Here is a 26313-nt window from a genome sequence, read left to right as displayed (position 1 = left end):
GAGGTAGGCCTTATTCCACGCTTAAACTAAAGCAAATGTCTTTTTCACTTTTTCCTTAAAATTTGGCTCTAAGTTTTTTTTAAGATTTAATAATAATAATAGTGTTTTCGTGTTAGCTATTTTGGTTAAATAAAATTATCTCTCTGAATAATCTTAAGGATATATTTACATATAGACTTGTTTTGATTTACTCAATTGTTTGGTTACTTATTTTTGTGTATTGTATACTAGATTATTTTTATTTTTTTAATTATCACGCCAGGAAAACTTTAATTGATTATTGAATTCATATTTCTAAGATTAATGTTTTCTTCTCATTGTTTGTTTCAGCCCTCTCACTTTCCGAAATCACTAGAAACATTTTCCCCCATCAGCACTGCAGTTAATTAAAGAATTTAAAGTGGAACAGTAATGCAGCGTGAGGAGGGTGTGTAATGATTAAATTCTTAAATTTGCAGACCTATTACATCATTGTAGATGTTATGTGCACATCGAAAAATGATGGGCACTTTTTATTCAACGTCTATCTAGTATAAAATTGGTTAAGTCTAACGGCAATCAAACATAAAGCAAGATCACCCAAAATATCACTAAATCGTATGCTTTCGCCCAACAAGAATTGTACAAGAGGAATATTAACAACATAATTTTTAATTTATTTTTTAATGTATTTAAATTATTAGTTAAAATATATAAAAGATTATAAAATTATTTTTATTTAATATTTTTCTTATATTTTTATAATTTTCAATAAGTTTTAAAAACATGTTAAAAAAATATCAACCAGTATATTACCAATGTACCTCGTTAACTCAATGTTATATTTCACTTTGTATAAAAGACATTAATTTTTTTGTAATGTATTCAACTTTTTTTTATTTCCTTTCTTTCTTGGTAGGAGGGTTTCACAGGACTTCTTTTTTCTCAGACCTAATTTAATAGTAGGTCCTTTTCTTGAAAGAAAAAAAAAAAAAAAAAGAAGAAACCTCATAATCAATGCTTTTCAAAAGCCAATATAAGTTAATAATAATAATAAAAAGTACAGGGCGACTATATTTGCATAGTGTTCCCCATGCCTCTGTTTCTGTTTTTTATACATTTTCTTTGTTTCAATCATCTGATTCAATTCTGGTGCAGAGGGTAAACTTGCACATGATTAGTTTAGGATTAATGTAATCTGAATTTTCATTTACTTTATTGTTCTTAGATATAACTTCAACTTTAAATTTATGTTTATTAGAATTCATAATTTTAAATTTGATTTTTTTTATAATTAAGTTTCTATTTTTGCATTATTTCTACCTAGTTGAGACATGGTTGCTTCTAGTAGATAATATCTTTAATTTATTTTATCTAATAAGCAAATAAAAAAATATTAAGCACATAAGTTATTAAAAGTAATCTTATTCAGCTTGAATGTGATTATTTCTAGTAAAAAATACAGGTTATTTATAAAAGAAAAAAAATTGAAGAATGCTTTGACATATCAAGTAATAAATTTGGTTTTATTTAATAACTTATTTTTTAATAAATTTATTTAAATTAGTGGTAATTTTTGCAATATATGTCAACTTGTACCGCAAGAAAATCTATGGTTACATAAACCTATATTATCTGTTACATGAAACAGCTAATAGTCGTTCTTGAGCTAAATGACAAGTAACAATGTTTGTATCTCAAGAGAGGACTCAAACTGGGATTGCAAAACCGTGGAGCAGAAGAGAAGAGCCGTTCAATTTTCCAAAAACATTGCAACATTCGTCGCTGTTAACCAATTGGAACCAAAAACACAATCCTTGTGCGCTTTTGCCTATGCCATGAGTTGGCTAATCGTATTGTTTTCTTTTGGGGGTGTTATCATGAGCACCACTAATCTTATGCTAATGGGGACATATCTGGTCCAGGGGTACATAATGATTCGGGAAGTTCCTTAAATTGCAACTTGTGTTCCAGAGCATATACTCTGCCTTTAATTGTACCTTTTTTAGTTTATGTCATTCGCCAAAATAATGATCAGATGAATAAATATAATTCGACCAAACTTTTCCCAAATGCATCTCCATTGAAATATCATTTCAGTTTAATTTGTCAAGAAAGCTAAGCTAATAAGGGCATTTGTTTCTTGCCACATACATTACATCATCATAACCACAATATCAAATATGAAAAATTTCGTTATCCTGCCCCGAATATGTTCAAGCCACTTTGTTAGTGGCAATCAAGATAAGCTGTTCAAATATTATTGGTTAAGATTATATTTTTATTATTGTTTGTTAATATTCTATACTTTGAGATTGGTAGAATTATTATAAAATATAAATATTAAGTTAATACTTTCTTGAGGAGTAAGAATAAACTAAAACTAAATATTACACGAAGATAATATATATAAACTATGCATTTTTATTCAGTACTTTGGTAGGGTATAATGATAGTAAGGGTCTTCATATTTAAACCTGGATTGTTTTTTAAATAATATTTGGAGATAATTTTAGTTGTTTCTTTTAATTTTTGGGGTGTAATTTTAGGATACATGTATGAAAAAAAAATAAAAAGTAAATATTAAAAACAATTATATATTATATCACATATAATATTATATTTTAATTATTCAAATAACTTTATGTATAATTCATAACTTTTACCCAACAGGCTATTGGCTACCGTTGAAACACATTTATATTGATTTGAATGTTTTAAGATAAAACAATGCCGGTTATCATAGTTCGTTTGCTAAAATTCGCTTATAAAAATAGTAACTTACAGTATATCCGTTAATTCATTGATGTCCAAGTGATTTGGAAAAAGGCACGAGGTTGATTCATCCCTTTTCGCAAGATGGATTTTCATTTAGACGTACTTTTTTGTATTTTTCTTGTTTCGATTTTTAGATTTTTTTTAATTGATTTTCAATCAAACACCAGTTCGATTTGATATTATTTTTCACATGTGAATGTATCAACAATTTTTTCTTAGTCATTTTTGTAATATAAAATTATAACTTATTATATATTTCATCTTTATACAGGTGAATGCATATTTGGATTAGTCTATTTTTAAATAAGAGGAAATTTGAACTTGGTCTAAGTACATGATTGGTTTTTTTTTAATTATATATTTATTTCTCCACTTCACATATATTTATAAATTAGTTTTTATATTTAAAAAACAATATATATATATATATATATATATATACATACTTTTATATTTTGATCTTCGTAATTGTCGTTTTAGTTTCTACCATCATAATGATGTTAACAATAAAATAAATTAAATCATAATAAAATATTTATATAGAAACTAAAATGTTAGTAAAATAGAACTAAAAGATTAATTTTTTTTAAGTGTCATAAACTAATTCATAAATATGTCAAATATAGAAATTAAACATGTATTTTAACCAATTATAATTTTTAAAAAGTTACATAATTTTGAATTTAAGTATCTTAATTAAATATTTATGTAACTTTTGCATAAATTATACACTTAATTAAACTTATTTTTTTTATATTATATCAATTTTTATAATATATTTAAAAAAAATACTTTTTTCATATAATAAATAAAATATTTATTATATTTGAAATATGAATTTTACACTATTACTTAAAATTTTAAAGAATCAATTTTATTATATAAATGAATTCATAAATTTTTTTATTATGATATACGTAAAAAAATTTATATATTAATTCAAAATTTTATTAGTTCGTCATTTTGCTACTTTCTCTATTAATTAAATTAAAAAATATACATATCTAATTTTTTTTATTACATCGACTCAAAAGACTAATATACTTAGATATTTTTTAATTATAATAATTTTTTTTGTTATATATAAATTATTTTAATATTTTATTAGCTATAATAATTATTTTTTCATTAATTTATATATTTACAAAATTAATAAATTTTATAATAAATATATACAATTTTAAACTATAAATGATATGAATTTTTAATATTTTTAAAATTTATAATTATTTTATTAGATGAATTATTTTTATTTTTTTAGATATATTCACTATTTTTTTGTTTCTAATTAAAATATTTGTAATCTCTATAATTAATAATTATTTATAAATTAGTTCTTATATTAAAAATAATTATATTTTAGTTTTTATATCAGCATTTTATTACATGTTAATCTTTACTGATATTAAGGATAGAGACCAAAATATAATATAAAAAATTTATATAAAGACTAAAACATAATTTTTTTAAAAATAAAAATTATTTTGTAAACGAGTGTTAATTATAGAGAATAAATATATAATTTAATTTTTTATTAAGTTAAAAGCTGTTTTTACTATACATTTTTATTTTATGTTTTAAATATATATAAAAAATTAATTAATTTTTATATAATTATTTAATTAATTGATTAATAATAAATAAATAAAACAAGTAAAATATAATTTTAATATCATATATTTTTTAAAATCATTTAACATAAATTAGATCAAAATAATTTTAATTTTATAAGTTGTTTATTAAATAAAATTTTATTATATTTATTTTACAAAAAAGATGGACATGATATTTTTGGTATTAAATATGCAGTATTTACATCTCCTTGAAAAACATGATGGCAGGAAGCTTTTTCACATGATTACAGACAGAAAAATGATATCGGAGTTGAACAAACAAAAGGAGGGCAGTGGGGGACACAGGAAAAGGGAAGGAGAGTTATTGTGCATAAACATGATAAACAGTAAAGATTATTGTGCTTCATTACCATGTCAAAATAATATTCGGCCATGCCATTTCCACACGTGTGTCCCACCTGCAGGCTCAAAGTTCATGGTTATTAATAATCTCCACCTCTCAATTCTCTGACTTCTCTTTGTCCTCTATGTCTCTATCTATCTTATCCTAATAATGCGACAGAAAACAGGAAATGGAAGGATACAACTGAACTTAAAATCACAAAAGATTTTACCATTATTTTCAAAGTAAACATCTTTGTACAATAGGTTTCCGAACCCACTACACATTTCCCATTTGTTATGTCCCTACCGTACACATAAATACAGCATTTAGAAGAAAGTACGTACTTTGGCATTTTTATGATTTGGCTTTTGGTTTGCTATCATTTTTGTGATTTGGTTGGCGAGGAACCTCATAAGAGGAAAGGTTCACCTTCCAAACATTCTGTAAAATACTAGCTACATAAAATTCAACACCAAGAACCATAGCTTGAGCCCGTGGTATTGTCACATTTACAGATTTGATATCTTACCATGATTTTGTAGACAATTAATTTAGTAATTCGCTTCACCACATGTACTGCATGCATTGCATGCTAATGCTCCTCTTCCTTTATTCCTATAGTTTGCAGTGCATTTGATTCTATTTCGTTGAAACAATTAAACCCAAAATCATGAATACCAAAGTCTTGACAATCCAATAACCAAGCACAATTATCCTCCCAAGATGGAAGCAAAGCCATGTCATTATCTGCCTTTGGTGTATTGTCCCATAATGCTTCCACCAAAGGAGTTTCATCCAGCCACAGGGTGTTTATTAGAGATTCCTCACTACAAATGCTATCAGGCAAAAGGGATTCTTCCCCAGAAGAATTTTCAGCTAAGGATGAACTTGAATTCTCCTCTGAGTTCAGAACCCCATGATCAGTTTCCTTGACCTGATCAAGGTCATTGCTAGGTTTTGGCAAATTATCTGCAGGGTATGATGAACTATCCTTGGATGCTGCTTGTTTATTGAGAGGTTCATGAGTAACGGGATCAATACCCATCTTAAGGAGCTTTTTCTTGATATGAGTGTTCCAATGATTTTTAATCTCATTGTCTGTTCTTCCGGGTAACCTGGCAGCAATTTTGGACCATCTGAGACAACAATTAACCAAATATCAAAATTCATTAGCGCAGGTTTTGGTCGCGGCATTTACAAATAAGATTGGTGTGGATGTCTTTCTTGGTCGCAAAGATATGTACAGATCAACTAACTGCAATTTATTATTATTCTTCAACAATGAATATCAGTTCCAATTTAGTAACATTTTTTCTTGAAAATTATTATCGCGGGCCAGTGAAGTTCCGCTTTTTAAATTTATATAGCACAGAAAGTAAATACATGAGAAGTTGAGAAGAGACTGATGCTATTGGTTACTTGTCTTGAAATTTATAAAAATGTTAATATATCAGCTTAGAAAACCAAGCAAGTATTCAATTGCTTCTACCTTAAGTAGCCTTTGTTTAAAATATAATTTTAACTGCGCTACCTTCTTCAACATTAATGGTTTAGACTTCAGCACTTTCCAATGTAATTTAACACATATTCAAAGGAAAAACCAAACTAACGAGCAGGGATTATAGTTGAACATGGGGCAAACATAGCAGTAATTCTTGCTTGAACATATTGTGTACAGGCTTAGCCAATTATAAGTCCAAGATGTATTAAAGTAATAATAAAAAAAGACAACAAATACGTGTTAAAATTATTTTAATATTGTCATTACCTTTTGCTTGATTATATTTATGAAAACTGTGCTAATGTAAGAATTGTTGACAAACAGAAGGCAATGCATGAAGCTCAACTAGTGAAAAATAAATAACCTGTTGCCAAGACGGGCATGAAGATCAATAACAAGTTGCTCCTCTGCTTCAGTGAGAAGGCCTCTCTTTAAGTCAGGGCGAAGATAATTAGTCCAACGAAGACGACAACTTTTGCCACAACGCCTAAGGCCAGCAAGCTTAGGCACAGCTCGCCAACAACACTGGCCATTGGTGAGAATGAAGTTGATGAGTTTCTTGTCTTCTTCAGCAGTCCATGGACCTTTCTTCACCCCAAGTTTGTCACAGCAAGGTTGCCTCCCCATAGCACTAACAAGCTAACCAATGCAATGTTCCAAACTAATGCAAAAGTCTCACCAACACTAGCTTGTAATGAGTAATGACCCAAAAGCCCCACACCCACCTTTATATAAAGTCCTCTACTTTTCTTGCGTGATTAATTAATTACATACATAAATATATATATATATATATATATATATATATATATATATATATATATATATATATATATGCAATAAAATCATGCATCAAGAAAAAAAAAAGGGGGTCTAAGGAGGCAGAGAGAAACAGGAGAAGGTTGGGGGCTCCACCATGGGTTGTGAAAGGAACGTGGGAACTAATAAGGGGTGTTCTGGTGTTTCTAGCTGCACAAAATGGGTGATGCTGACCCAAAGGCTGAGCTAGATGTAAGCATCCCAAAAAAGTATAAAAATAATGTGCAAAATGATTATACTTTTTAACATTTTCCATTGCAAAATTACAATTCCACTGCCCTGATTTCACTCTTACTCAACCATTTCGTCATCACCACGTTTACATGTCCTTTAGCTTCAGATCATGATACGGTAAGGGTGATTGTTACAAGTCTTTGGTCTTGATGAACAATATGAACCGGTTGATGTGATGAAAATCTGATCTGTTTGATCAACGCTGCAGGATCATCAACAGATAAGGGGCTAGTTGGGGCTACTAGCTGTCCTTAGTTCAAAGAGTTTAGCGACATACTATGATCTTATCTATTTGACATTCCTGATATACAAAATTGGACAACGATCTCTAGAGATTCCAAAGCCACAAATTTGTTTTTCCCTCTTTTCCACCATACAAATCATAACTCCCAGATCACTTGTGTCCTTGAAACTGGATGTCATTAATGCAAATTGTGGAAATTTACTATGACAAACGTATATGCATAACCAAATGTAGAAACAGTCCAATAAGCCACGACTATAGCATGTTTGGAAGGATGACTATAGGGGGCTCAAGAATAAATGGTTAAGATTAATTTTACTAGTCATACCTAGGAAGGGGATAGATCGTGTAGATATGTTAAAGGGATTGATATTGACGTCCCAATGAGAAAGCATTTATTTATTTAGGTAAGGTGCAGTGGCATCAAATGCTAATTGAAGCATTATGCAAATGATAAATGGATCATAGAATTTTGCTATAATAGAATTCCGTTCTCTCATCTGTTTGTGTGAGTTTCATGTAGATATGTGAATAAATAAAAATCTAACATTAAAAAAGAATAGACAAAGTAACGGCTTTAGAAGTCCCCATGTTTTTGGCTCCACTAAACCTAACAATATAATGTTATGCTTAATTTTCTGGTGTATAACTCATTTTCTTTCAAATATTCTCATCAGATAGAGTTCGGGTCAACTACTAGCATGTGTCTCATCTATTTTTACTACATAACAGAATAGAGTCATAGATAGTGGGCGCTTAGAGTCATATTTGGGATAAAAAATCAAATGTGAACAAACAGAGGAAGGAAGTAAATATGTTTTTCTAACTTCGTTGAAACTGAACCACAGAAGAGTTAGTCTAAGCAGAGATGGTGAGGAAAATCTCTCTCAACCCTGGTACACTCGTTACCACTTGATCATAACGTTCCAGTTTTTTCAAGAGTAAAGAATTGATTATCAAAAACTCAAATTACTGTGTAAAGGCTCATGAATTATTTTATAATTCTGTTTTTGCTGTCAAGAAATATTTTATACTTCTAACATAATTGATGTATTTATGATCCTAAATTTGGTATTGTGGTTAATTCAATTTCAAAAGTTAACTCATAAATTAAGAATTGTTGTAACTTTTATAAGTTCTATTTTGATGTATTTAAAATCAAACAAGACTGTTTTTAAACTTCTAATCTAATTAAAAAAAAAAAAGGCAAAAATCAATCAAACAAAAAATTTCATTATATTTTACTATTTGCTTCAAAATTCAGCTTTTATTACTTAATCGAAATAAATAAACCATTCTACAATATATTCATATTATTTTTCTATTATATTTTCAAAGACACCTCTGTGTAGTTGATATGAGATTTTACCATATTTTTTTTTTATGATCAAGATTGGACATCTAGATAACATAAAAATCACAAGTTCAAATTGATTGCACTAAAAAAATAATGGAACTAAATTAATTACACTCCAAAAATTCGTCGGGCTAAGTTGTATTTTTTTTCTTAAGAAACAGTGACCCAATACGACATCTACGATAAACTCCGATATTATTTTAAATTTAAGTTTGAACTTTATAAGTTATAGTTCAGCCATTTGTATTCACGTGTCATTACAGCAAAGATTAATAATTATTAACTTTGGATTAGATTTTATTGCATATTCAACATATTATTTTCGCAAGCTAAGCAGATATGATTAGCAGGATATGTATAAAATTAGCGCAAAAACTTGGTTTGGTATCTTTGACACGGACTGGACACGAGCATGTTGATTCTAACACGGTTAAGCCGATCGCGTTTCTCTACCTACGCCTAATTATTCTACATCGTTCCATTCTCAGAGCAGCTTCGTCAAAGATTGGTTGATTATGCATTCGATTACGTTTCCCTTTTATTTATTTATTAGGTTTTGTTAATCTCAGCCTTTTCAGCTAGAATAAATAGTTAATAATAATCAAATTTTATTAAAAAAATATTTATTATATTTTTATAACTTTAAAATAATAACTGTATATTTTTTTATAAAAAAAATTTATTTGTAAATATTTAAATTTAACCTTAAAGATTAAAGTTAATAAAATATTTATTTATTTAAGTGAAGAGCTTAGAGTTCTTTCTGACATCTATCTAACTATTAGGACTTTATCGGGGAATTTAGAGAGAAAGAAAAGATAAAAGTTTAAAAAATAAGAAAAAAAAATGTTAATATAAAACCTCTTTAATCATGGAAATTTAAAAACATTAAATTATCAAGATTTATAAATCCTTTTCTTTCAATTTAAAAACATTTACGTAAGTCTTCTTTAGCCTCTTATTTAAAAAAAAAGAAAAAGAAAAAGAAAAAGAAAACAAGATAGTTACTAACAAACAAGAAATTGGCATTGTGCTATAGGTGATCATATCCCAGTCAAGAGATCTTTTTACATACACATAATAGCATATATAAGTTGTAAGCTCTAAATTGCTCAAAACCTGAAATATTATCATAATTAGAAATACTTGTTTGACACAGATTTATGAAGAATTTGTGTACACTAACTGTAAACAAAGTGTTTCCTCCCAATGAAACCTTCTCCCAAACAACTTGAAGTCGTGACAAATACTAGCTGTATTGTTCACAGCAGAAAGAGAAGTTTCTTAGAGTAAAAATTTATTTCAGCCATTTAACATATCTCGTAAGTTGTACAAAATATATTTTAATAATTTATTTTTATTTGAAAATCCTCCATCCTCTTTGAATTAAGAAGGAGTTACACAATGTTCAAACAAGAAACCTTAATTACTTAAGAAAAATTAACCATTTATTACTTAAACCAATCTCAGTTAGAAAAATTCCTTTCTAACTTAACCTTGTGACGTATACCGGTTTTATCGTTCCCAATAGAAAGAGTTTTCTTAAAGTGAAAATTTATTAGGCCGCTATTCAACATATCTTGTAAGTTTTGTAAAATAAATCTTAAATATTTTTTTATTTGGAAATTGTACATATGCTCGAATCAAGAACATCTAGGTTATGATAACATTAATTCTTCTAATAATTTTTTTCAGACATAAAATTGAAATCAAAATTTTATTAAAAAATCAAACATATATTATTTAAATAAAGGTGATACTCTTAAATATTGACATTTGATTAGATGACCCATATGGCAAAGATCGGGGGCAGTTACCAACCCAAATTTTCAGCCATTTGACTTATATCCCTTTAGTATTTGTGCGCATGTGTTGGACCCCTCTTTCCCATCTAGGCTTCACTGTCAAACTTTCATTACTTGTGTACGTACGTATTATTACAAAGAAAAATGCATTCTCATTATCATAAACATCTTCATGAAAATCATAATGGGTTGAACAAGAGACAAACAAACCATGAATGTGCTTTCAGATTTGTAGTTAAATAATATTGTTGCAAAAGTTTAAAGTCAAATTTGCTAACTTTGAGTTTGAGCACCCATGATTTCTCTGTCATTATTTTATTTTTTTCTCGTAATTAAAATAAGAGAAATTTTATTTAAAAATATTTTTATACCACATTTTTTATTAATAAGAGAGAAATAAATGTTATGAAAAAATAAATATCTAATTCATTAATACTAATAAAAATAATTATATGTTATAAATTTATATTTTATTTAAAATATTTATAATATTAAATAGTAAAATTGATATCTTATATGTTGAATTAATAAATATATTTCCTTATATGAATATGGATTTAATTTAAATATATACTAATAGTGTAAAAAGAAACATCTCCTTATCGTAAATTGTCATATAATCATTAATTTTGTAATAATTAATATAAAAAATACAATATATTTTAATTGGTTGATAATATAAAAAAAATACTAATATTGCACTAAAATTAAAATTTGTGAATAATAAATGAATGTCTCTTAAATATCAATATAAAAATAATTTAGTAATTAATGTATATAAAAATAAGTCTTTATTTTTTATAATAAAAAATATTAATAGTTGTTTATTATAAATAAAACTAGAAGTAGTATTATAAATCCGTTAAAAAAAGTTTATAATTAACAATTGAAAAATAACTTATATCTCTGTTCTAAACTTATGTAAATAAGTTTCTTAGTATAGTTTGTAAAACTAAGTATTTTAAGTTTATTTCAATGTAAAATTTATCTTTAAATTCATGATACAGGTATTATTTTAAAAAAATTATTAAATAAGTGCTTAAATAAATTGTGTATTTAAACATAATCTACATTATTTTATTGCATAAATATAATATTTCTAAAAACATTTATCTTGCATAATTTATTGTCTATTTGGATACATTTTAAAAAAAAATTTGCGTGCTTTAATTGAAAATTTTATTCTTTTGCAAAATTTTTGTTCTAACAAAAGAGTGTGTTTGAAACACGTTAAAAAATTTGTAACTTAAATTTAATGTAAAAGCTACCCTAGCGTAAAATTAAACACGCTGCAATTTTTTTCTCCATAATCATATATCCTCCGTTTACATTGATAAATTTAAAAAAAAAAAATCAAATATCTTACTTTTTAATAGAAAAAAAAAACATATTTTTAATGTATATTTTAAATCATTCGTGTTAGCAGTCAAAAAATAATTTTATTGAACTTTAAAACTGATAGAGAAAATAAAAACTTATTTATTCATTTATAATCACTTCATTCAAGAATGTCAACACTTATTTGATATTTTCATTATTATTTTTTCTTTTTCTAAAGGTAAAGACATTTCACCAAGTGTCGATCATACATTTTGTCAAAAAGGAAAAAATTACTCCCATTAAACATACTTCAAATTTCGTGGCACACTTAATATAAACTGTTGATTTTGCTTTGATATTGGGGTTTCATCTGTAGAATGTGGAAACAAACACACTCCTGTGGAGTCTTACCTTATCCAGATATCCAATTTAGAGCGCTACGTGTCCAGAACCGTATTCAAATACCATATTGACTTGCAAGGCACTACCCGACACTCGTGAGATATGGACTTGTTCATGACCTGTGGGAACCATACACGTATAATCTCCCCATATCGATGAAGGAAAATAGGATAATGACACTTCAATCACTGTTATACAATGTTACGAGGCTAAGCTATTTCACATTTCATTGCGTATGCGTTGCCCTCATCATCCGCCAACATACCTTGTTCAGCATATCAAAACAACAACAACAATAATAATACAAACGTACAAGTTCCCTTACTTCAAACAATTAAAACTAGCCAGCAAATTGAGACAACATTCATTTACACGGATATATAATCACTGTGTACTCATTATGGAAGTTAGGTACAAAGACGTAGAGTGGTATTCAGCATTGATGTATAAGCTAATTAAGGGTATAGCATTGCTTGCAAGTTGGACCTGTCCGCACCCATTACTGTAGCGGTTGTGAGTTCGTTATCATATTCACCGCGATGGTTACCCATACATCTTCACACTATAGTTCTACTTGAGTTTCTTCCCTTTTTAATTTCCTTTGGAATACATACTTGTCTAAAATAGCTTTTCGTTGCATTATATATACTTAACTTTTATGATTCATTAACATTATATTGAAAAACGCAGCACAAATATAGCATATTAATCTACTAGGTGGGGTAAAGATTTGTCGCGAAAATTATGAAAAAACGAATTATTAATGTATCATGTTAACATGTTAATTTGATGTTTGACGACTACTTTTTACCAACTAAATTGAAGCTAAGATCTACGTTCCTAGTAGAATTACAAATACCGTATATATGAACGAGTTGGATTGACAAGGGTTTTCAATGATCTAATATAACTTGTGAACTTAACTAAACAGAATCATAAATATATAATAATCTGATGATTCAATCTGATCTAGCTCAAGTTTGATTAATTGAGTTGGTTTTAGGTCAGGTTAGTTAAAAAAAAATAAAAATAAACCTGACCCAATTCAACGTAATCAAATTTAAATAATTTAAATTTTATTTTTGGTCAAACTCAATCTAACTCTTGAACATCCTATATATTATTATTTTTCTTCTCGCTCCCTGGTATTCAATTCTAAACGTATAATTAAGATTTTCAACGCAAAGAAAGTTGGTCTACTAAGATGTCGAAGTCTCAACGCCGTCAGAAGTAAACTATTAAACATCACTTTAATTAGTATTTCCTTAAAATCGAGAAAACCGAATAACAAAGTTTTGAATATAGGTTTCATGTCGTATGTTGCTAATTAAGACCATTTTAAGTCATTCACTTCATCCAAAAAGTACAGTTCATGAATGTAGTATAATCAATTAGCAAGCAATTATCAGTACGTATCAGCAGCGTTTTATGTTATTCGTCAATTTACAAACATGTATAGGTGCAACGAGGTTAATTTCTAAGTTACTATTTGATTACTTAAAATAGTCCTATTAAAGAGGAGCATTCGAAGAAATAATAGTGCTTGGTACGTGGCTCACAACCTACCAAGCACATTCTATGGTCATTAATTCTAGCGTAGCATTTTGATAACGAGAGAATAATGATTAATGTTATTATCTTATCAAAGAATTCTCATATTATATTAACGCTTACATCTTAAAGTAATTAATATATCAATTTGAGAAGATAAATGCGTAATTAGTGAGTAATGCAATCGTCACCGAGAGAAACGCTACGCCATATATGCTAACCACATGGACGGATTGTCGCGGAAGACCGACGTGACTAATTAATTTGAAAATTACTAAACCAAAAGGTTCATAGTGCATTTGGCTTTAAGTGTGTTAGTATATAGTCCTGTGCACGCTTGAAGAGGCTTTTCAAACTTTTTCAACTTGTTTAGATTAGAGTTCTGACTGAAAATTCCAAATTTTCAACAGCGTAATTGGTGGTCAGATGACAAGGGAACACAAAGCATTTCAGGGCACAAGGAATTTTGTAGCTCAAATATGGCTACACTATTTATTTGGGGTATTTTGATGATGATTTGGAAGAAAATTTTAAGGACAAGCAACGAAGTGCGGGTTCAATGTAAACTAATAAATCTAACATAAGATCAGGTCATTAGTCTGATTTGAGACTTCTGTGAACACATGGACTTCGGTGGTAGAAGAGACTGCATTCCATGTAAAGCTTTCACAAATTAAAATAAGTTGAATACAAGAAAATTACAAGAAGAAATAAATGTATATTAGAAGAAAAAAAATTAAGCTCGCTCTCATGCTTGACATAATTAGTATAATTATTGTTTAATAAAAATTGATATAAATATTATAATTTATACGAACAGCAATATACCAATACTATATATCAATTTCTTACATCAACATATAAATTTATAATTATTAGTAAGCACTTCTATTGACATAAGAAATTGATGTATACCTTGAATGCATCGTACCATTAGCGTAAATTTACAATGTTTCTATTATCAATAAGCAACTAAAAGTGAAAATTTTTTATTAAGAAAAATATATTATTTTTAATTAAAAAACTATTTTTAAGTACTCAAAATAGTGTTAAATGCCAAGACTCACAAAGGCAAAATAAAATGATTCTTGAAAGCATGTTCATATTGTAATATTTCAAAAATAGAGTGATACATCTACCCCTCAAAGTTTGCTTACACAATACTGAACCAAAGCGGCAAAACCCTGTCCACTAGAAGCGGCGAAAGATGGATACTAAATTATTATTTTGGTAGACTTAGAGAAAAGGGTGACATTACATTGTAATATTACATTATAAAAGCATGAGCTTTGAGTTAGACGGCTTACCTATATATTCCATAGACTTAACAAATGAGATGAGACCGCTTCAAATTGATTGTTTCTGTGAAAATTACTTTCTACGCAATGTTCGCAAGTCTTGTGTAATGTTGTCACTGTTCAAACACCCAATGCCCAATGGTTGGCGAATCAGTTTCCCAGTAAAACTAGCTGGAACTTGGGAGAGGGAAACTCATATTTTGGACATGAACATGATAAGAAGCCTAATTTTGTATCGAACCTAAAAGCAAGAAGCCTTTTCGTTTAGAATTTGACTGTTGAAGAGCTCTAATAATTTTTTTTATGTATTCTTTAGGAGAGTCAGTCTTATTTGAATTAAAAACATATGTATTATATAAATTTAGAAGTATAAATAAGTTGAATCATTCATGAATTACTTTAGCTTGATTATTAAAATCTTGATTGAGCTTGTTTGTTTGATTAAACGCAAACTTTATGAACTTGGACACTAAAAACTTTTAAGTAACTAATGTGTATATATATATAAAGTTAAAATGTTAATTTCACATAAAAAAAATTATCTAACTAATTATATTCCCATAAAAAATAAGAAATATATTTAAATAATTATATTTTTATCTTAAAAATTATTATTACACCATTCATATAAATATTTTTTAAGATCTTATCTAAATGTTTGGAGGAGAGAAAACGAAAAGATTTGAAGAGAAAAAAAGAAGGAAGAAAAAAGAAGAGTTAAAACATCTTTCTTATTTGGATGTTTAATATTACGAGAAAAGAGTGATAAAGAATTTTTAAATATGTAAATTACATTATTGTTCTTTATATCTTTTATTTATATATTTTTTAAAAATATAAAAAAATTAAGTATTTTTCTCTTTAAAAAATAATTTATTTATAATTTTTGAAAAAAAATTTACTTCAAAAACTAACATATTTTAAAAAAAAATTTGTTATTCATTTTTAAAAAATTAACATCACCCTTCCTTAGAAAAGAAAATAAAAAAGAAAAAATAAATTAATCACTTTAAAAATTTATTTTAAAAAAATACTAGAATAGAAGAACTTAAAAGACTAGCATTAAAAGAAATTTAAAGTTAAAAAAATTCTGAACCATTTCTTTTATGATTAATTAACTTTTAAATAAAAGTTAAACCTCACTAACATCTCTATTCCCCTTTCCTCTCTTCCTAAACATAAAATTTAAATATAACCTTACTTTTTTTTCCTTCATTCTTGAATTTCATCCAGAAAATATTTATTAAATATTTAATTAATAAAGAGTTTCTTATTATATATCAATAAGCAATTTTTTTTATTCATAACATTATAATACACTTTAAAAATATATCAATAAATAAAAAATAGTCATACTCATGCTTGGCATTTTTAAACTTTAAATTTAATTTATTTTAATAAATGAGTCAAACTTAATCATTATATTATTTTTAGTCAAATTTAAATTTTAAGTGCTTAACTTAACTTACTTAAATTCGTAATCGGTTAATTTTTAAAAAAAAAACTATGTTATGTACAAAAAAAAAGTTTTATTTAAGAATAATAAAACATATATTACTTGAGCCAACTATTTCTTGATGCAAATACATGTTTAGTTAAGAATTAATTTTTCACGGCTTCTTAAAAGATTTTTTTAAAAATCATTTTCTTACTAATTTACATTAAAAATATTTAAGGAGTTCTAAATTTATAAAAAATAAAAATAAAAAACGGTGGAGGTTTTTTTTTTTTTTTTTTCCTTTTCACGTCAACGAAAAGGAGGATCTGAAGCTTTGCTTATTTTGCCCTGTTAAGTAGGAACCATGCTCAGACTAAAACACATGGCTAACTTGTCTATATCAATATAAATATAACAAGCAATCTCACTATTTCAAAATGAGTTCAATTTTGATATAGTATTGCCCGAAAACTTTATTATATTTAAAATAATATAAATGTCAAATTTATTAAATGATGTAGCGCGTTATTATATAATAATGTTACAAAAATTTTAAAAAAGGAAATAATAATTAATACGAAAAATACACAAAAGTGTCGTGCCTTAATTTTTTTACAAACCAAATTCATTCTCTTTTCTCCCTGATTAGTTATGCCAACTTGATTCGCTTTCGTACTGTTTAAAATTACTCTATCATAACATTCCCGCTCAAATTGCCTTCTAGATACCCATTTTCCCCCATATGATAAAGAGAATTGACATTTGTGGGAATCTGGTAAATGTGTTCCCAGCACCACTAATGACGAGGAGGAATGAGCAAATAGACTGCAAACACAGTCAACAGGTACTCCAATTTAAAAAACGGTATTCGCTGCTAGAAAGGAAATGGAGGACGCATTCTCACTAATAAAGAGAAAATAGAGTTCATGCATTGCTGCCAATCAACGTATTTTCAAGCTAGAAATATCAGTCCAGCATGGTGAAAACCTTCATCGAAAGTACAAAATTTCCGGGCACGAACACAATCCTTTGCAACGAGAACTCTCACATGCACTCACTCTCCCCAAGAGGAGGAGGAAGAGTGAGAAGTTGAATAAAAAGAACTCGCCATGGTTAACCCATGACCTGATCCACGGTAGTAAACCTCAGCACCAAAGAGGGAGGTTATCAGGCATAGGATGTCAAGATAGCTTTTCCTCCTCTTCCATGGTGGTTTCCAAATGGAAGTTTGGTTTTAATGGTAATGAAACTAAAAAAAAGGGGTCCTTTAAGGTTTAATAGAACTAGGGTAGTCAAGGTATTACCTTCTATATCAATCGGTAATTTCTACGATAGAATAGAAAAGTAACAGAAAAGAAACCCAAATGCATGCAATTGATTGAGTTGGTAATATGGAGAAACCTGATTCATCAAAATGTGTCGAAAACTTTATTATTGTTGTTAGAACGATTGCATTATTCATAATCATTAACCAACATAGTTTAGGAATGTTCTCAAAGATTGCTACTTGAACTTAATGGGGAACAATCGCATGTTGACAGTGGTAGGTATGGAGTCGCAACTTCACGCTGAGCTTTAGCGAAAGAAGTGCCACATGATAATCGTTAACTGAAATTTAATCTAAACCGTCAAATCAAAATAAAATAAAGGGTAGGAATTTGAGAACTATTTCCTCCTAGAACAAATAGATGTTTTCTTACAATAATTTATTTTCATCATTTATCTACGTCAATAATTTTCAGAATAGCAGCTATCCCATCTAGCATAATGGAAGTGGCCACCCCCGTGCGGGTTGATAATTATGGTGTGGAAAAGTCAGCTGAAAAGATACGAACAATGATTATGCAAATTTTAATGATGCGAAGCTAGTAATTAAGTGTGTTCAAACCACCACCGGGCATATAAACCATACCTCTACATCAATATCAGTGGGAACAAAGCTAAGAAACTATACTTTTATTTTTCCTGAAATGAAAAGATAACTTTAATCATTCAAATTCACTCGGGAAAACAACATTACATTGTTGATAAATAAACATGGCTACCAACAGGACCGAGCCTATGAGCACATAAGAAACAGGCCTTACAAACGCTAAAATGTTTAATAATTTCATCATCATAATGAAAAATGCAATATCAATGAACATTAGATACCCGAGGGCAGCGGCCTGGAATGCTGAAATCTCCAATAAGCATCGAAAAGTGTTCACTTGGGACCTCCAAATTTGCTCATCATTTTTGCAATTACAGGAGCCACCTTAGGATTTGCTTGATGCTTTGCCAAATTTGCAGGGTTCTTCATAACTGCACTCAACCCAAAAATCAGATATTTCCTTCCCAATCTACTATGTTTAACGTAACAGGGTCATTATCCAACTTCCTATAGAACTTGACGGTTCCTATATTTTATTAATATTAAATCCTATATATACAATAAAAGACCTTTCAGCATGGAGAATCTATATCTTCAACATGCTATTTTAAGAATTTTATACAAATCTACGTAGATATTCCATCAATAATTCTCAGAACTCTATGAACAGCATGCCATGTTAAGAACGATAACAATTTCATCCCCACACAAATTACTTGTAGAGACGGATGTAAACCAGGCCATTAAATATCACATGGTCATTTATGCCTGAGCAGGTTAAAATTAGTATGGATGTGACAAGGACTCAGAGAGAGAGAGAGGGAGGGCAGTGTCTCTTCAAATGGGACGGAAAAGTTCAATCTTTCACATTTTATAACCTATACTCTTTTTGGATAATTGTCAGCTGCCATCCAATTCCGGTAGCTATGTCAATCATTTTCATTTAGTCTTATTGAACAGGGTAATGATTAAGGAATAGTGAACGTGTATGTGTGTGTGTGTGTGTGTGTGTGTGAGAGAGAGAGAGAGAGAGAGAGAGAGAGGAGAGCAGAGGATTTACATATTGTTCATTCTCATCACCTATACTCCCGAGTACACAATCCTCATCCAAATTATACGCAACAGTAATTATTGAGATGCAAAATCGAAAATTAACAACGCAAAGAAATTCACATGGCGTTGCAGCTTATGAAAATTCAAGCTTTGACACATGTCTAATGGATATTCAAATAAAAAAAATAAAAAGACATTGACTAGAAAAAAGAATGGAACTAAACATTAGAACTGATATTTACCATCCTGAAGAGCAGCCATGACCTCTGGATCACTAAATGCTGTCATCAGATCAGGATCCTGAGAGATATATCAAGGAACTTTAGATACTCAAGACTAGATTAATCGTGTGTGCATGTTACATCGGGGGAGAGGATTTTTAGCACATCAAAGGCACATAAAAAACAATCCAGGTTCAGATTTACTTACATTTAAGATTTTGCTAAAATCAACATTTCCAGGCACCCCTCCAGGCATGCCACCTGGGAATCCTCCAGGCATGCCCCCTGGGAATCCTCCAGGCATGCCCCCTGGGAAGCCTCCAGGCATGCCACCAGCACCAGGAAACCCACCAGGCATGCCTCCAGGATTTCTACTGGAAGATGATTGCTCTTGCTTCTTAGCCTGCTCATACGCAGCCTGGAAAAATAATGCAAAGCTACTCAACAACTAAATTACATGGGATTACATTTCATGGAATGTTGTTTAGCAAACAAATCTATATCAAAACTGTGAACCTGAGCTTCAGCACGTCGACGTTGCCTCTCTTGCTCCTTTTTTTTATCCTCTCTTTCCTTGTGCAGCCTTTCATACTTCCGACGATGTTCCTCAATCTTGTGAGCATTTGGCTCCACCTAGACAATTTAAAATTTGCAATGAGACACCAAATAAATTCAACCATTTAAACAGTACTTAACTTTTTGCCTTTGTTTTTAGTTTTGGTTAGATAGATATGTCAGTAATCAGTATATCATATACTTACATACATTTCAATTTTCAAGGAATTCAAATCACATTAAACAAACTCCTCTAAAGCGAGTAAATATGTAAAATAAAGAAGTAAAGATCATTGTTGATAGAAAGTTAGTTTAGATTACAAGATTCTTTAATTGAAATCAATGGCGGATATATACTTATATTTTCATTTTATGCATTTGCTCACTTTAAAAGAGTTCAATCCATCACATACTGAAAACAGTATTGATATGGTCCACAATTAGAGGCTTAACTCGGATATTAACTTAGACAAATCCAATAATAATTTGCTTCAGTCATAGATGGTCGCCCATAGCAGGGAGCCAAACTCCAGATATAGAGAAAATGGCAACACAGTCAATGGAAGTTATATTTAAAAATATCTCAAAAAAGAACAATAATAATAATCAGACTTAAAAAAACTAACTTCTATTAAAACAATAAAATTGTATAAACATATGGAAAATAAATTCATGCATACTTCAAATTGAAGTTTAAAAATTCGTCAATAAAGACAGGCCATAAAACAATATATTATAGATATGAAATTGGAGAGAACAAATTAACAATTAAACCACAGCTATTATCTTTCTATATTATAACAACAATAACAATAACCAATTATATTACAACAACAATAACAATAATCAAGTTTTATTTCATTAGTGAAGTCAATTACATGGATCAAACAACACCATGGAATTCAGTTAAAAATAAAATTCTCAAAAGTATTATTTATCAATAAATTTCTCTTAATTTCATTTAAAGCTAATTTTAGTCTATTTTTACTTTGGATGTGAATGTGAACAAATTACCTTAAACAATTTTCTGTGATATTTGTCACTATAAGTGTTACTCTGATATTCTTGCATATATAATCATTTTTTATCTTGTTCCAATAAATCACAAACTACTGTCTAAATTTGTACACACAATTCTACTGCAATTGAACCAATAAATCACGAACTAGTGTCTTTAGCAATTTACTGACTAATCCAACAGCATCCAATTTTCAGGAACATAATCTACAAAGACATTCCTTGCTTCATATAGCTTTTAAGGCTTCAATTTTCATATTCAAATAGATATAGATATTTTTTACACAATAAAAATATTTTGATACTTTAACTTATCTACATTTCCCCACCATGTCATTTTTCAATTTCTAGGGACACATACAATCAGATAGTCTTTCCTGTGTCCTGTCCTGTATTTTCATGGGTGAATTAATTTTGGATGCATTAAGGTGGACTTTGGTCAAACTCAATTAAGCATTTTATTTTCATCTATTTACACAGTCCATAATAGCTTCGTAAATATCTTCTTTAAAAAGTACAGAGCAACAAGAAAGCAAACCTTTTTTAGTACAGCATTTATTTCCTCATCATAGTCTAACTTTGAAGCCACATGAAGATCCTTTGCAGCCTCTTCCCATTGACCAAGCATTGCTCGTGCCATGCCACGTGACTTGTATCCTTTAGCAGAATCAGGATTAATCTGGAAAAAGCAATACAAGTTAAAAATCCTTGCATACATGTCAGGTGCACACATGTAAAAGTATTGCCACTGGCAAATAGAACAACATGGTCGATTGAAGAACAGGTAAATGTTATTGAAGTAGTATACACCCATAATCTTTCTTAATCCAGTTAACATACTCAGAAGCAGGGGCATTACTAAAAATATTTAGGTTGGAGTGCGACTGTGCTATACAACACAATTTTTAAGAGGGAAAATTATAAAACACAGGAAATTTTGAATAATGCAACAAAATCATTAAACAAGTACACCTTAGTCACAGATTTATTTTAAGACAAGCAGCAATATAATTCAGTTTGTCAATCTAACAACACAGAGTGAAGAAAATAACCTCCAAAGCAGCATTTGCATCACGGATTGCAGCATTGGGTTTCTTCATTTTGATGTAAACGCTGGCTGCAAATGATATATAAACTGTTAAGAATGAACATTTATCTTGGATGATAGAACCAAATAACTGTACAATGTAAAAAATGAACGATCAAATCAAGTCATACCTCTAGTCGCATACATTATGGCAGAGGTAGGATTGAGTAAAATTGCCGCTGTTAAGTTCTCAATCGCCTCCTCTAACTTACCTGCATTACACAGTCAAATGATAAAAATTACTGTTACAGTTTTATACATTAGACTCAAGCATGAGACGATTTTTTTATATAAGCTTTTGTCATTGGAATAGAATATCACTAAAAAAATTGCCTAGATAGATGAGAGATGTTTGAAATTGGAGTATTTGACAGAGATTACTGCGAGAGTTTGCAAATTGGAATGTTCAAAAGATGTAACATATTTGCTCGTGAAGAAATTTTATTTATTGTTGTTAAAAGATGTAGCTTAATAATAATAATAAAAGATGTAGCTTATTATTTTTATTATTTCATTTCCGCCTTCTTGCATGTTTACTGTAGGTTCTTATCCATCCAATTCCTAATGAGCAGTACCAGAGTCTAGTTTGATCGAGGGAAGAGTGCTGTCTAAGCAAGTAGGAAAAGAAGGTAACATCATTGGATGACATAATTGCCACCTGCTACGTCGTCAAGGTGCAACATTCTAAGCTTAGTAAGCTAGGGAAGACGGTTTCCCCACATATGGCTGCATATGAAAATTTGAACTGCTGCTTTTAGATGGGAAGAGATATTTCATGATGCACAATGCGTGACCTGTGTGTACTTGCTCATATTATTAATTGAGAGAGAATTGCCTCAACACTTTGAGAAAAACGTACTAATTAAGTGGTAAGAAGTCGCATAAACACAAAATGAGGACTTAAAGCATCAAATTCCACGTGTTTAGCATTGATTTCAAAATGACCAATAACACAAAACTGTATGCAAGTAGCATTTAGATGGCTCCAGACACACCACATATGATGTCAGTTACATTTAATGGACCAGACAAACATACTAGCTTTCTTGCCCCACATATACAGTTAAAAAATTTATTTTTTCCCAGAATTACTTCCCGCCTTCCTGTCACTAGCCATAAGAATTAGCAACTCAAGCCGTTTAAAAATTGTAATATACTTAATTGTATAGAATAACAATTGTCTCCTTTATTGTGCTTGCATTTCCTTTTACTTGTGCCTTGGTTGTGGATCCATCCACCTCCAAACAATCCCCATGAATAAATAAATAAATCATACATGCATTAGCATTATTCACTTTACAATGAACGTTACCTTCAGAAATCGCTTCCATGGCTTTAACTTTGGCCATCTGCGAAGCCTCACGATTTTCATCAGTGACCTCGACAGAGGGGTCTCCCATCTGAAACGTGACATGCATTTAACTTAATAAAAAGCCCAAATGCAACATATATGAACCATATTAATTTTGAAAAAATCTCATATTAAAAAAGAAACCTTCTGCGGAGGATCATCATCGGGCTCACAGGTTTCACCCTCGAGCTCAACATCAGATTCAATTATTTCATCTTCCTCTGCTTCCTCCACCTTCTCTTGTTCGTCCGCAACATCCTCTATGTCCTCATCGCTCTCCACGTGTCTCTTTCGAACACACCACAACATACAGATTCATACACAAAAAGAAAAATAAAAAGCAGCGACAAGTATTTATAGAACATTAGGGTACCGATTTAGAGTAAGCAGATTCGGGAAGCTTGGCGCCGAGACTGAAAAGAATAACCGAAAACAACACGGCTAAGTAAATGGAACTGTGGTTTCAAAAACAAAAACGGGTGTGAATTAGATGAACCTTTCGAGGTACTCGCGGAAGAATGAGAGTGAGGGATCGGCAAGTATGGAAGGGTTAGACTTGCACTGTTCGATGAAATGCTTCAATTGATTGAGTTTTGATGCGTCCATTGTGTGTAGCAGCGCGGCGTAGCCTTTTCTTCGGTTTATATGTTAATCGTCGTGGCGACTTACAAGACAGGGTCTGGACTTTTCGTGACGGATTGGGCTTCTAGCAGCTTCTATCGGTCATCAGTAAGTGTAAGTGCTCTCATAGTTCCTAACGCTCGTCTTAACTTTCACTTTCCACTCTCCCTTTTTAGGATTATTTCAGGGTGGTGCTGTGCTTTGGATCTCCCCGTATTTTAGTTTTTACATTATAAGTGCTTATTTATGTTAATTTGCTGCATGGTCCTTTTTTATATTTTTTTTCGTCATAAATCCATATCAGTTTTAGGGTTTTCATCTTCTCCAAGGAAAGAACAACAACATTTTCATTTTAGGAGTTTTAAGGTTTGTCTCCTCTAAGAAAAAATTGACATCAATTTTAGAGTTTTTATTTTCATGAATTAAAAGACCAATGTTGTCTTCCTCAATGTAGAGATGTAGCTAGAGTATCAATTTATAAAAAAAAAATCTTTTTTAAGCAATCAAATTTTATAGTTATTTGTTTGTAAGATACTTGGTAATGACTTATCACAGTAAAATATGGTGATTTGATTTGCAATGTTGTAAATTATGATATTTTGAATGAGTTTGTGAATGTGGTGAGTCATTTATCATGAGTAGCAACCAAAAACAAGATGTGAGATAAAATTTTTGAGAATTTGAAAAATTGGGACAATATCTTGTTTCATGTTAACAAAAGATCATCATCATTTATACTTTTTAAGTCAAATTACATTTCTTCTGCTTAATATATAGATAATTGACTTAATTATTTTCACAACACATATAGTGGTTATATTTAAATTTAGTTTATATGATAATTTAAATAAAGAACTGAAAAGTTATAAATTGAACAATAGTCTAAATGTTAAAGTTTTAACTTTTGCTATGTAAAAATTTGCTTACTTTTACTTAATTACTATTTTGATCAAATCTAAATATAATCATCATGAAAGATATGAAATTGTTCTTTAAAATTAAGTCAAGAATCATAGATATCAGTAAGAAGAATTATATTTTGCTCAAAATGCATAAATCTTAATTGTCTTTTATTAAACACAAAACAAAGTTTACACCAAATTTTCAAATTTGTTATTCACATCTTTAACTCTAGTTGCTAACCACGATAAATAATTCTACATCTACAGACTTATTCATTATATCATGAATCATTATTAAATAACCTACAAACCAATCTTGCAAGACTAAATATTCTAAAAAAGACAGTTTATGAAAATAAATATTAAAACCTCTTCTATGTAAAGACCCTACTTACTTTTGCTTAATTTACTAATTTGACTAAATCTAAATATAATGATGTGAAATTGTTTCTTATAATTAAGTTAATAATCATAGATATTAGTAAAAAGAGTTATATTTAACTTAAAATGCATAGATCTTAATTGTCTTCATTAACTTAAAACAAAGTTTATACTATATTTTTAAATTTATTTCTAACAAGTTTTAGTCTTATTGTTAATCATGATAAGTAATCAATATCTAAAAAACTCATTTATCATATCATGAGTCATGAATTACCGCCAAATAGCTCTCAAACTAATCCTACAAGATTGAATTGCAAAAAAAAAATAAAAAATATTATAACCTCTTAATGGACAAAAGTGATATTGTTCTTACTTTTACAAAACAAAAAGCCAAAAACTAGTATGCATATGCTACGAGAGGTCTAAAACAAAGGACCATACAGAAAATCAACATAAATAAGAGCTTATAATGTAAAAACTAAAAAAACATGGTGGAGCACGGGTGGTCCAAAGCTCAGCGAACCACCCTATGACAACCCCTTTTATGTCCTAGGATGTGCGGAA

At 29.4% G+C, this 26313-nt stretch overlaps 2 protein-coding genes across 6 annotated transcripts; both read right to left on the bottom strand.

The window, feature by feature from the left end:
- Positions 1-4919: 4919 nt before the first annotated feature.
- LOC113848982 (protein ODORANT1-like) lies at positions 4920-6901 on the bottom strand. The gene is made up of 2 exons (XM_027478462.1): positions 6582-6901; positions 4920-5852 (listed from the first exon to the last, which is right to left on the bottom strand). The coding sequence occupies exons 1-2, from the start codon at positions 6842-6844 to the stop codon at positions 5309-5311; spliced, it is 807 nt and encodes a 268-aa protein (XP_027334263.1). The 5' UTR covers positions 6845-6901; the 3' UTR covers positions 4920-5308.
- Positions 6902-18095: 11194 nt separating this feature from the next.
- On the bottom strand, positions 18096-24637 carry LOC113848940 (FAM10 family protein At4g22670). Of its 5 annotated transcripts, XR_003502043.1 has the most exons (13): positions 24339-24610; positions 24216-24255; positions 23987-24130; positions 23804-23891; positions 22623-22703; positions 22457-22521; positions 21943-22083; positions 20349-20465; positions 20041-20250; positions 19854-19911; positions 18840-18989; positions 18598-18650; positions 18096-18504 (listed from the first exon to the last, which is right to left on the bottom strand). XR_003502043.1 is itself a non-coding variant. In XM_027478379.1 (12 exons), exons 1-12 carry the CDS (start codon positions 24446-24448, stop codon positions 18892-18894), a joined length of 1122 nt encoding a protein of 373 aa, XP_027334180.1. In that variant the 5' UTR covers positions 24449-24597; the 3' UTR covers positions 18570-18891. The 5 variants fall into 5 exon arrangements, 4 of the variants coding, with proteins under 4 accessions (XP_027334178.1, XP_027334182.1, XP_027334179.1 ...); XM_027478379.1 differs by lacking the exon at positions 18096-18504 and having other exon boundaries at positions 18570-18989; positions 20041-20153; positions 20184-20250; positions 24339-24597; XM_027478377.1 differs by lacking the exon at positions 18096-18504 and having other exon boundaries at positions 18517-18989; positions 24339-24637.
- Between the last annotated feature and the right edge of the window lie 1676 nt (positions 24638-26313).

This window comes from Abrus precatorius, unplaced genomic scaffold (genome assembly GCF_003935025.1).
Source record: "Abrus precatorius isolate BTA unplaced genomic scaffold, Abrus_2018 Scaffold9, whole genome shotgun sequence".
NCBI classification, from domain to species: domain Eukaryota; kingdom Viridiplantae; phylum Streptophyta; class Magnoliopsida; order Fabales; family Fabaceae; genus Abrus; species Abrus precatorius.
This window is presented reverse-complemented; position numbering and strand designations above follow the sequence as displayed.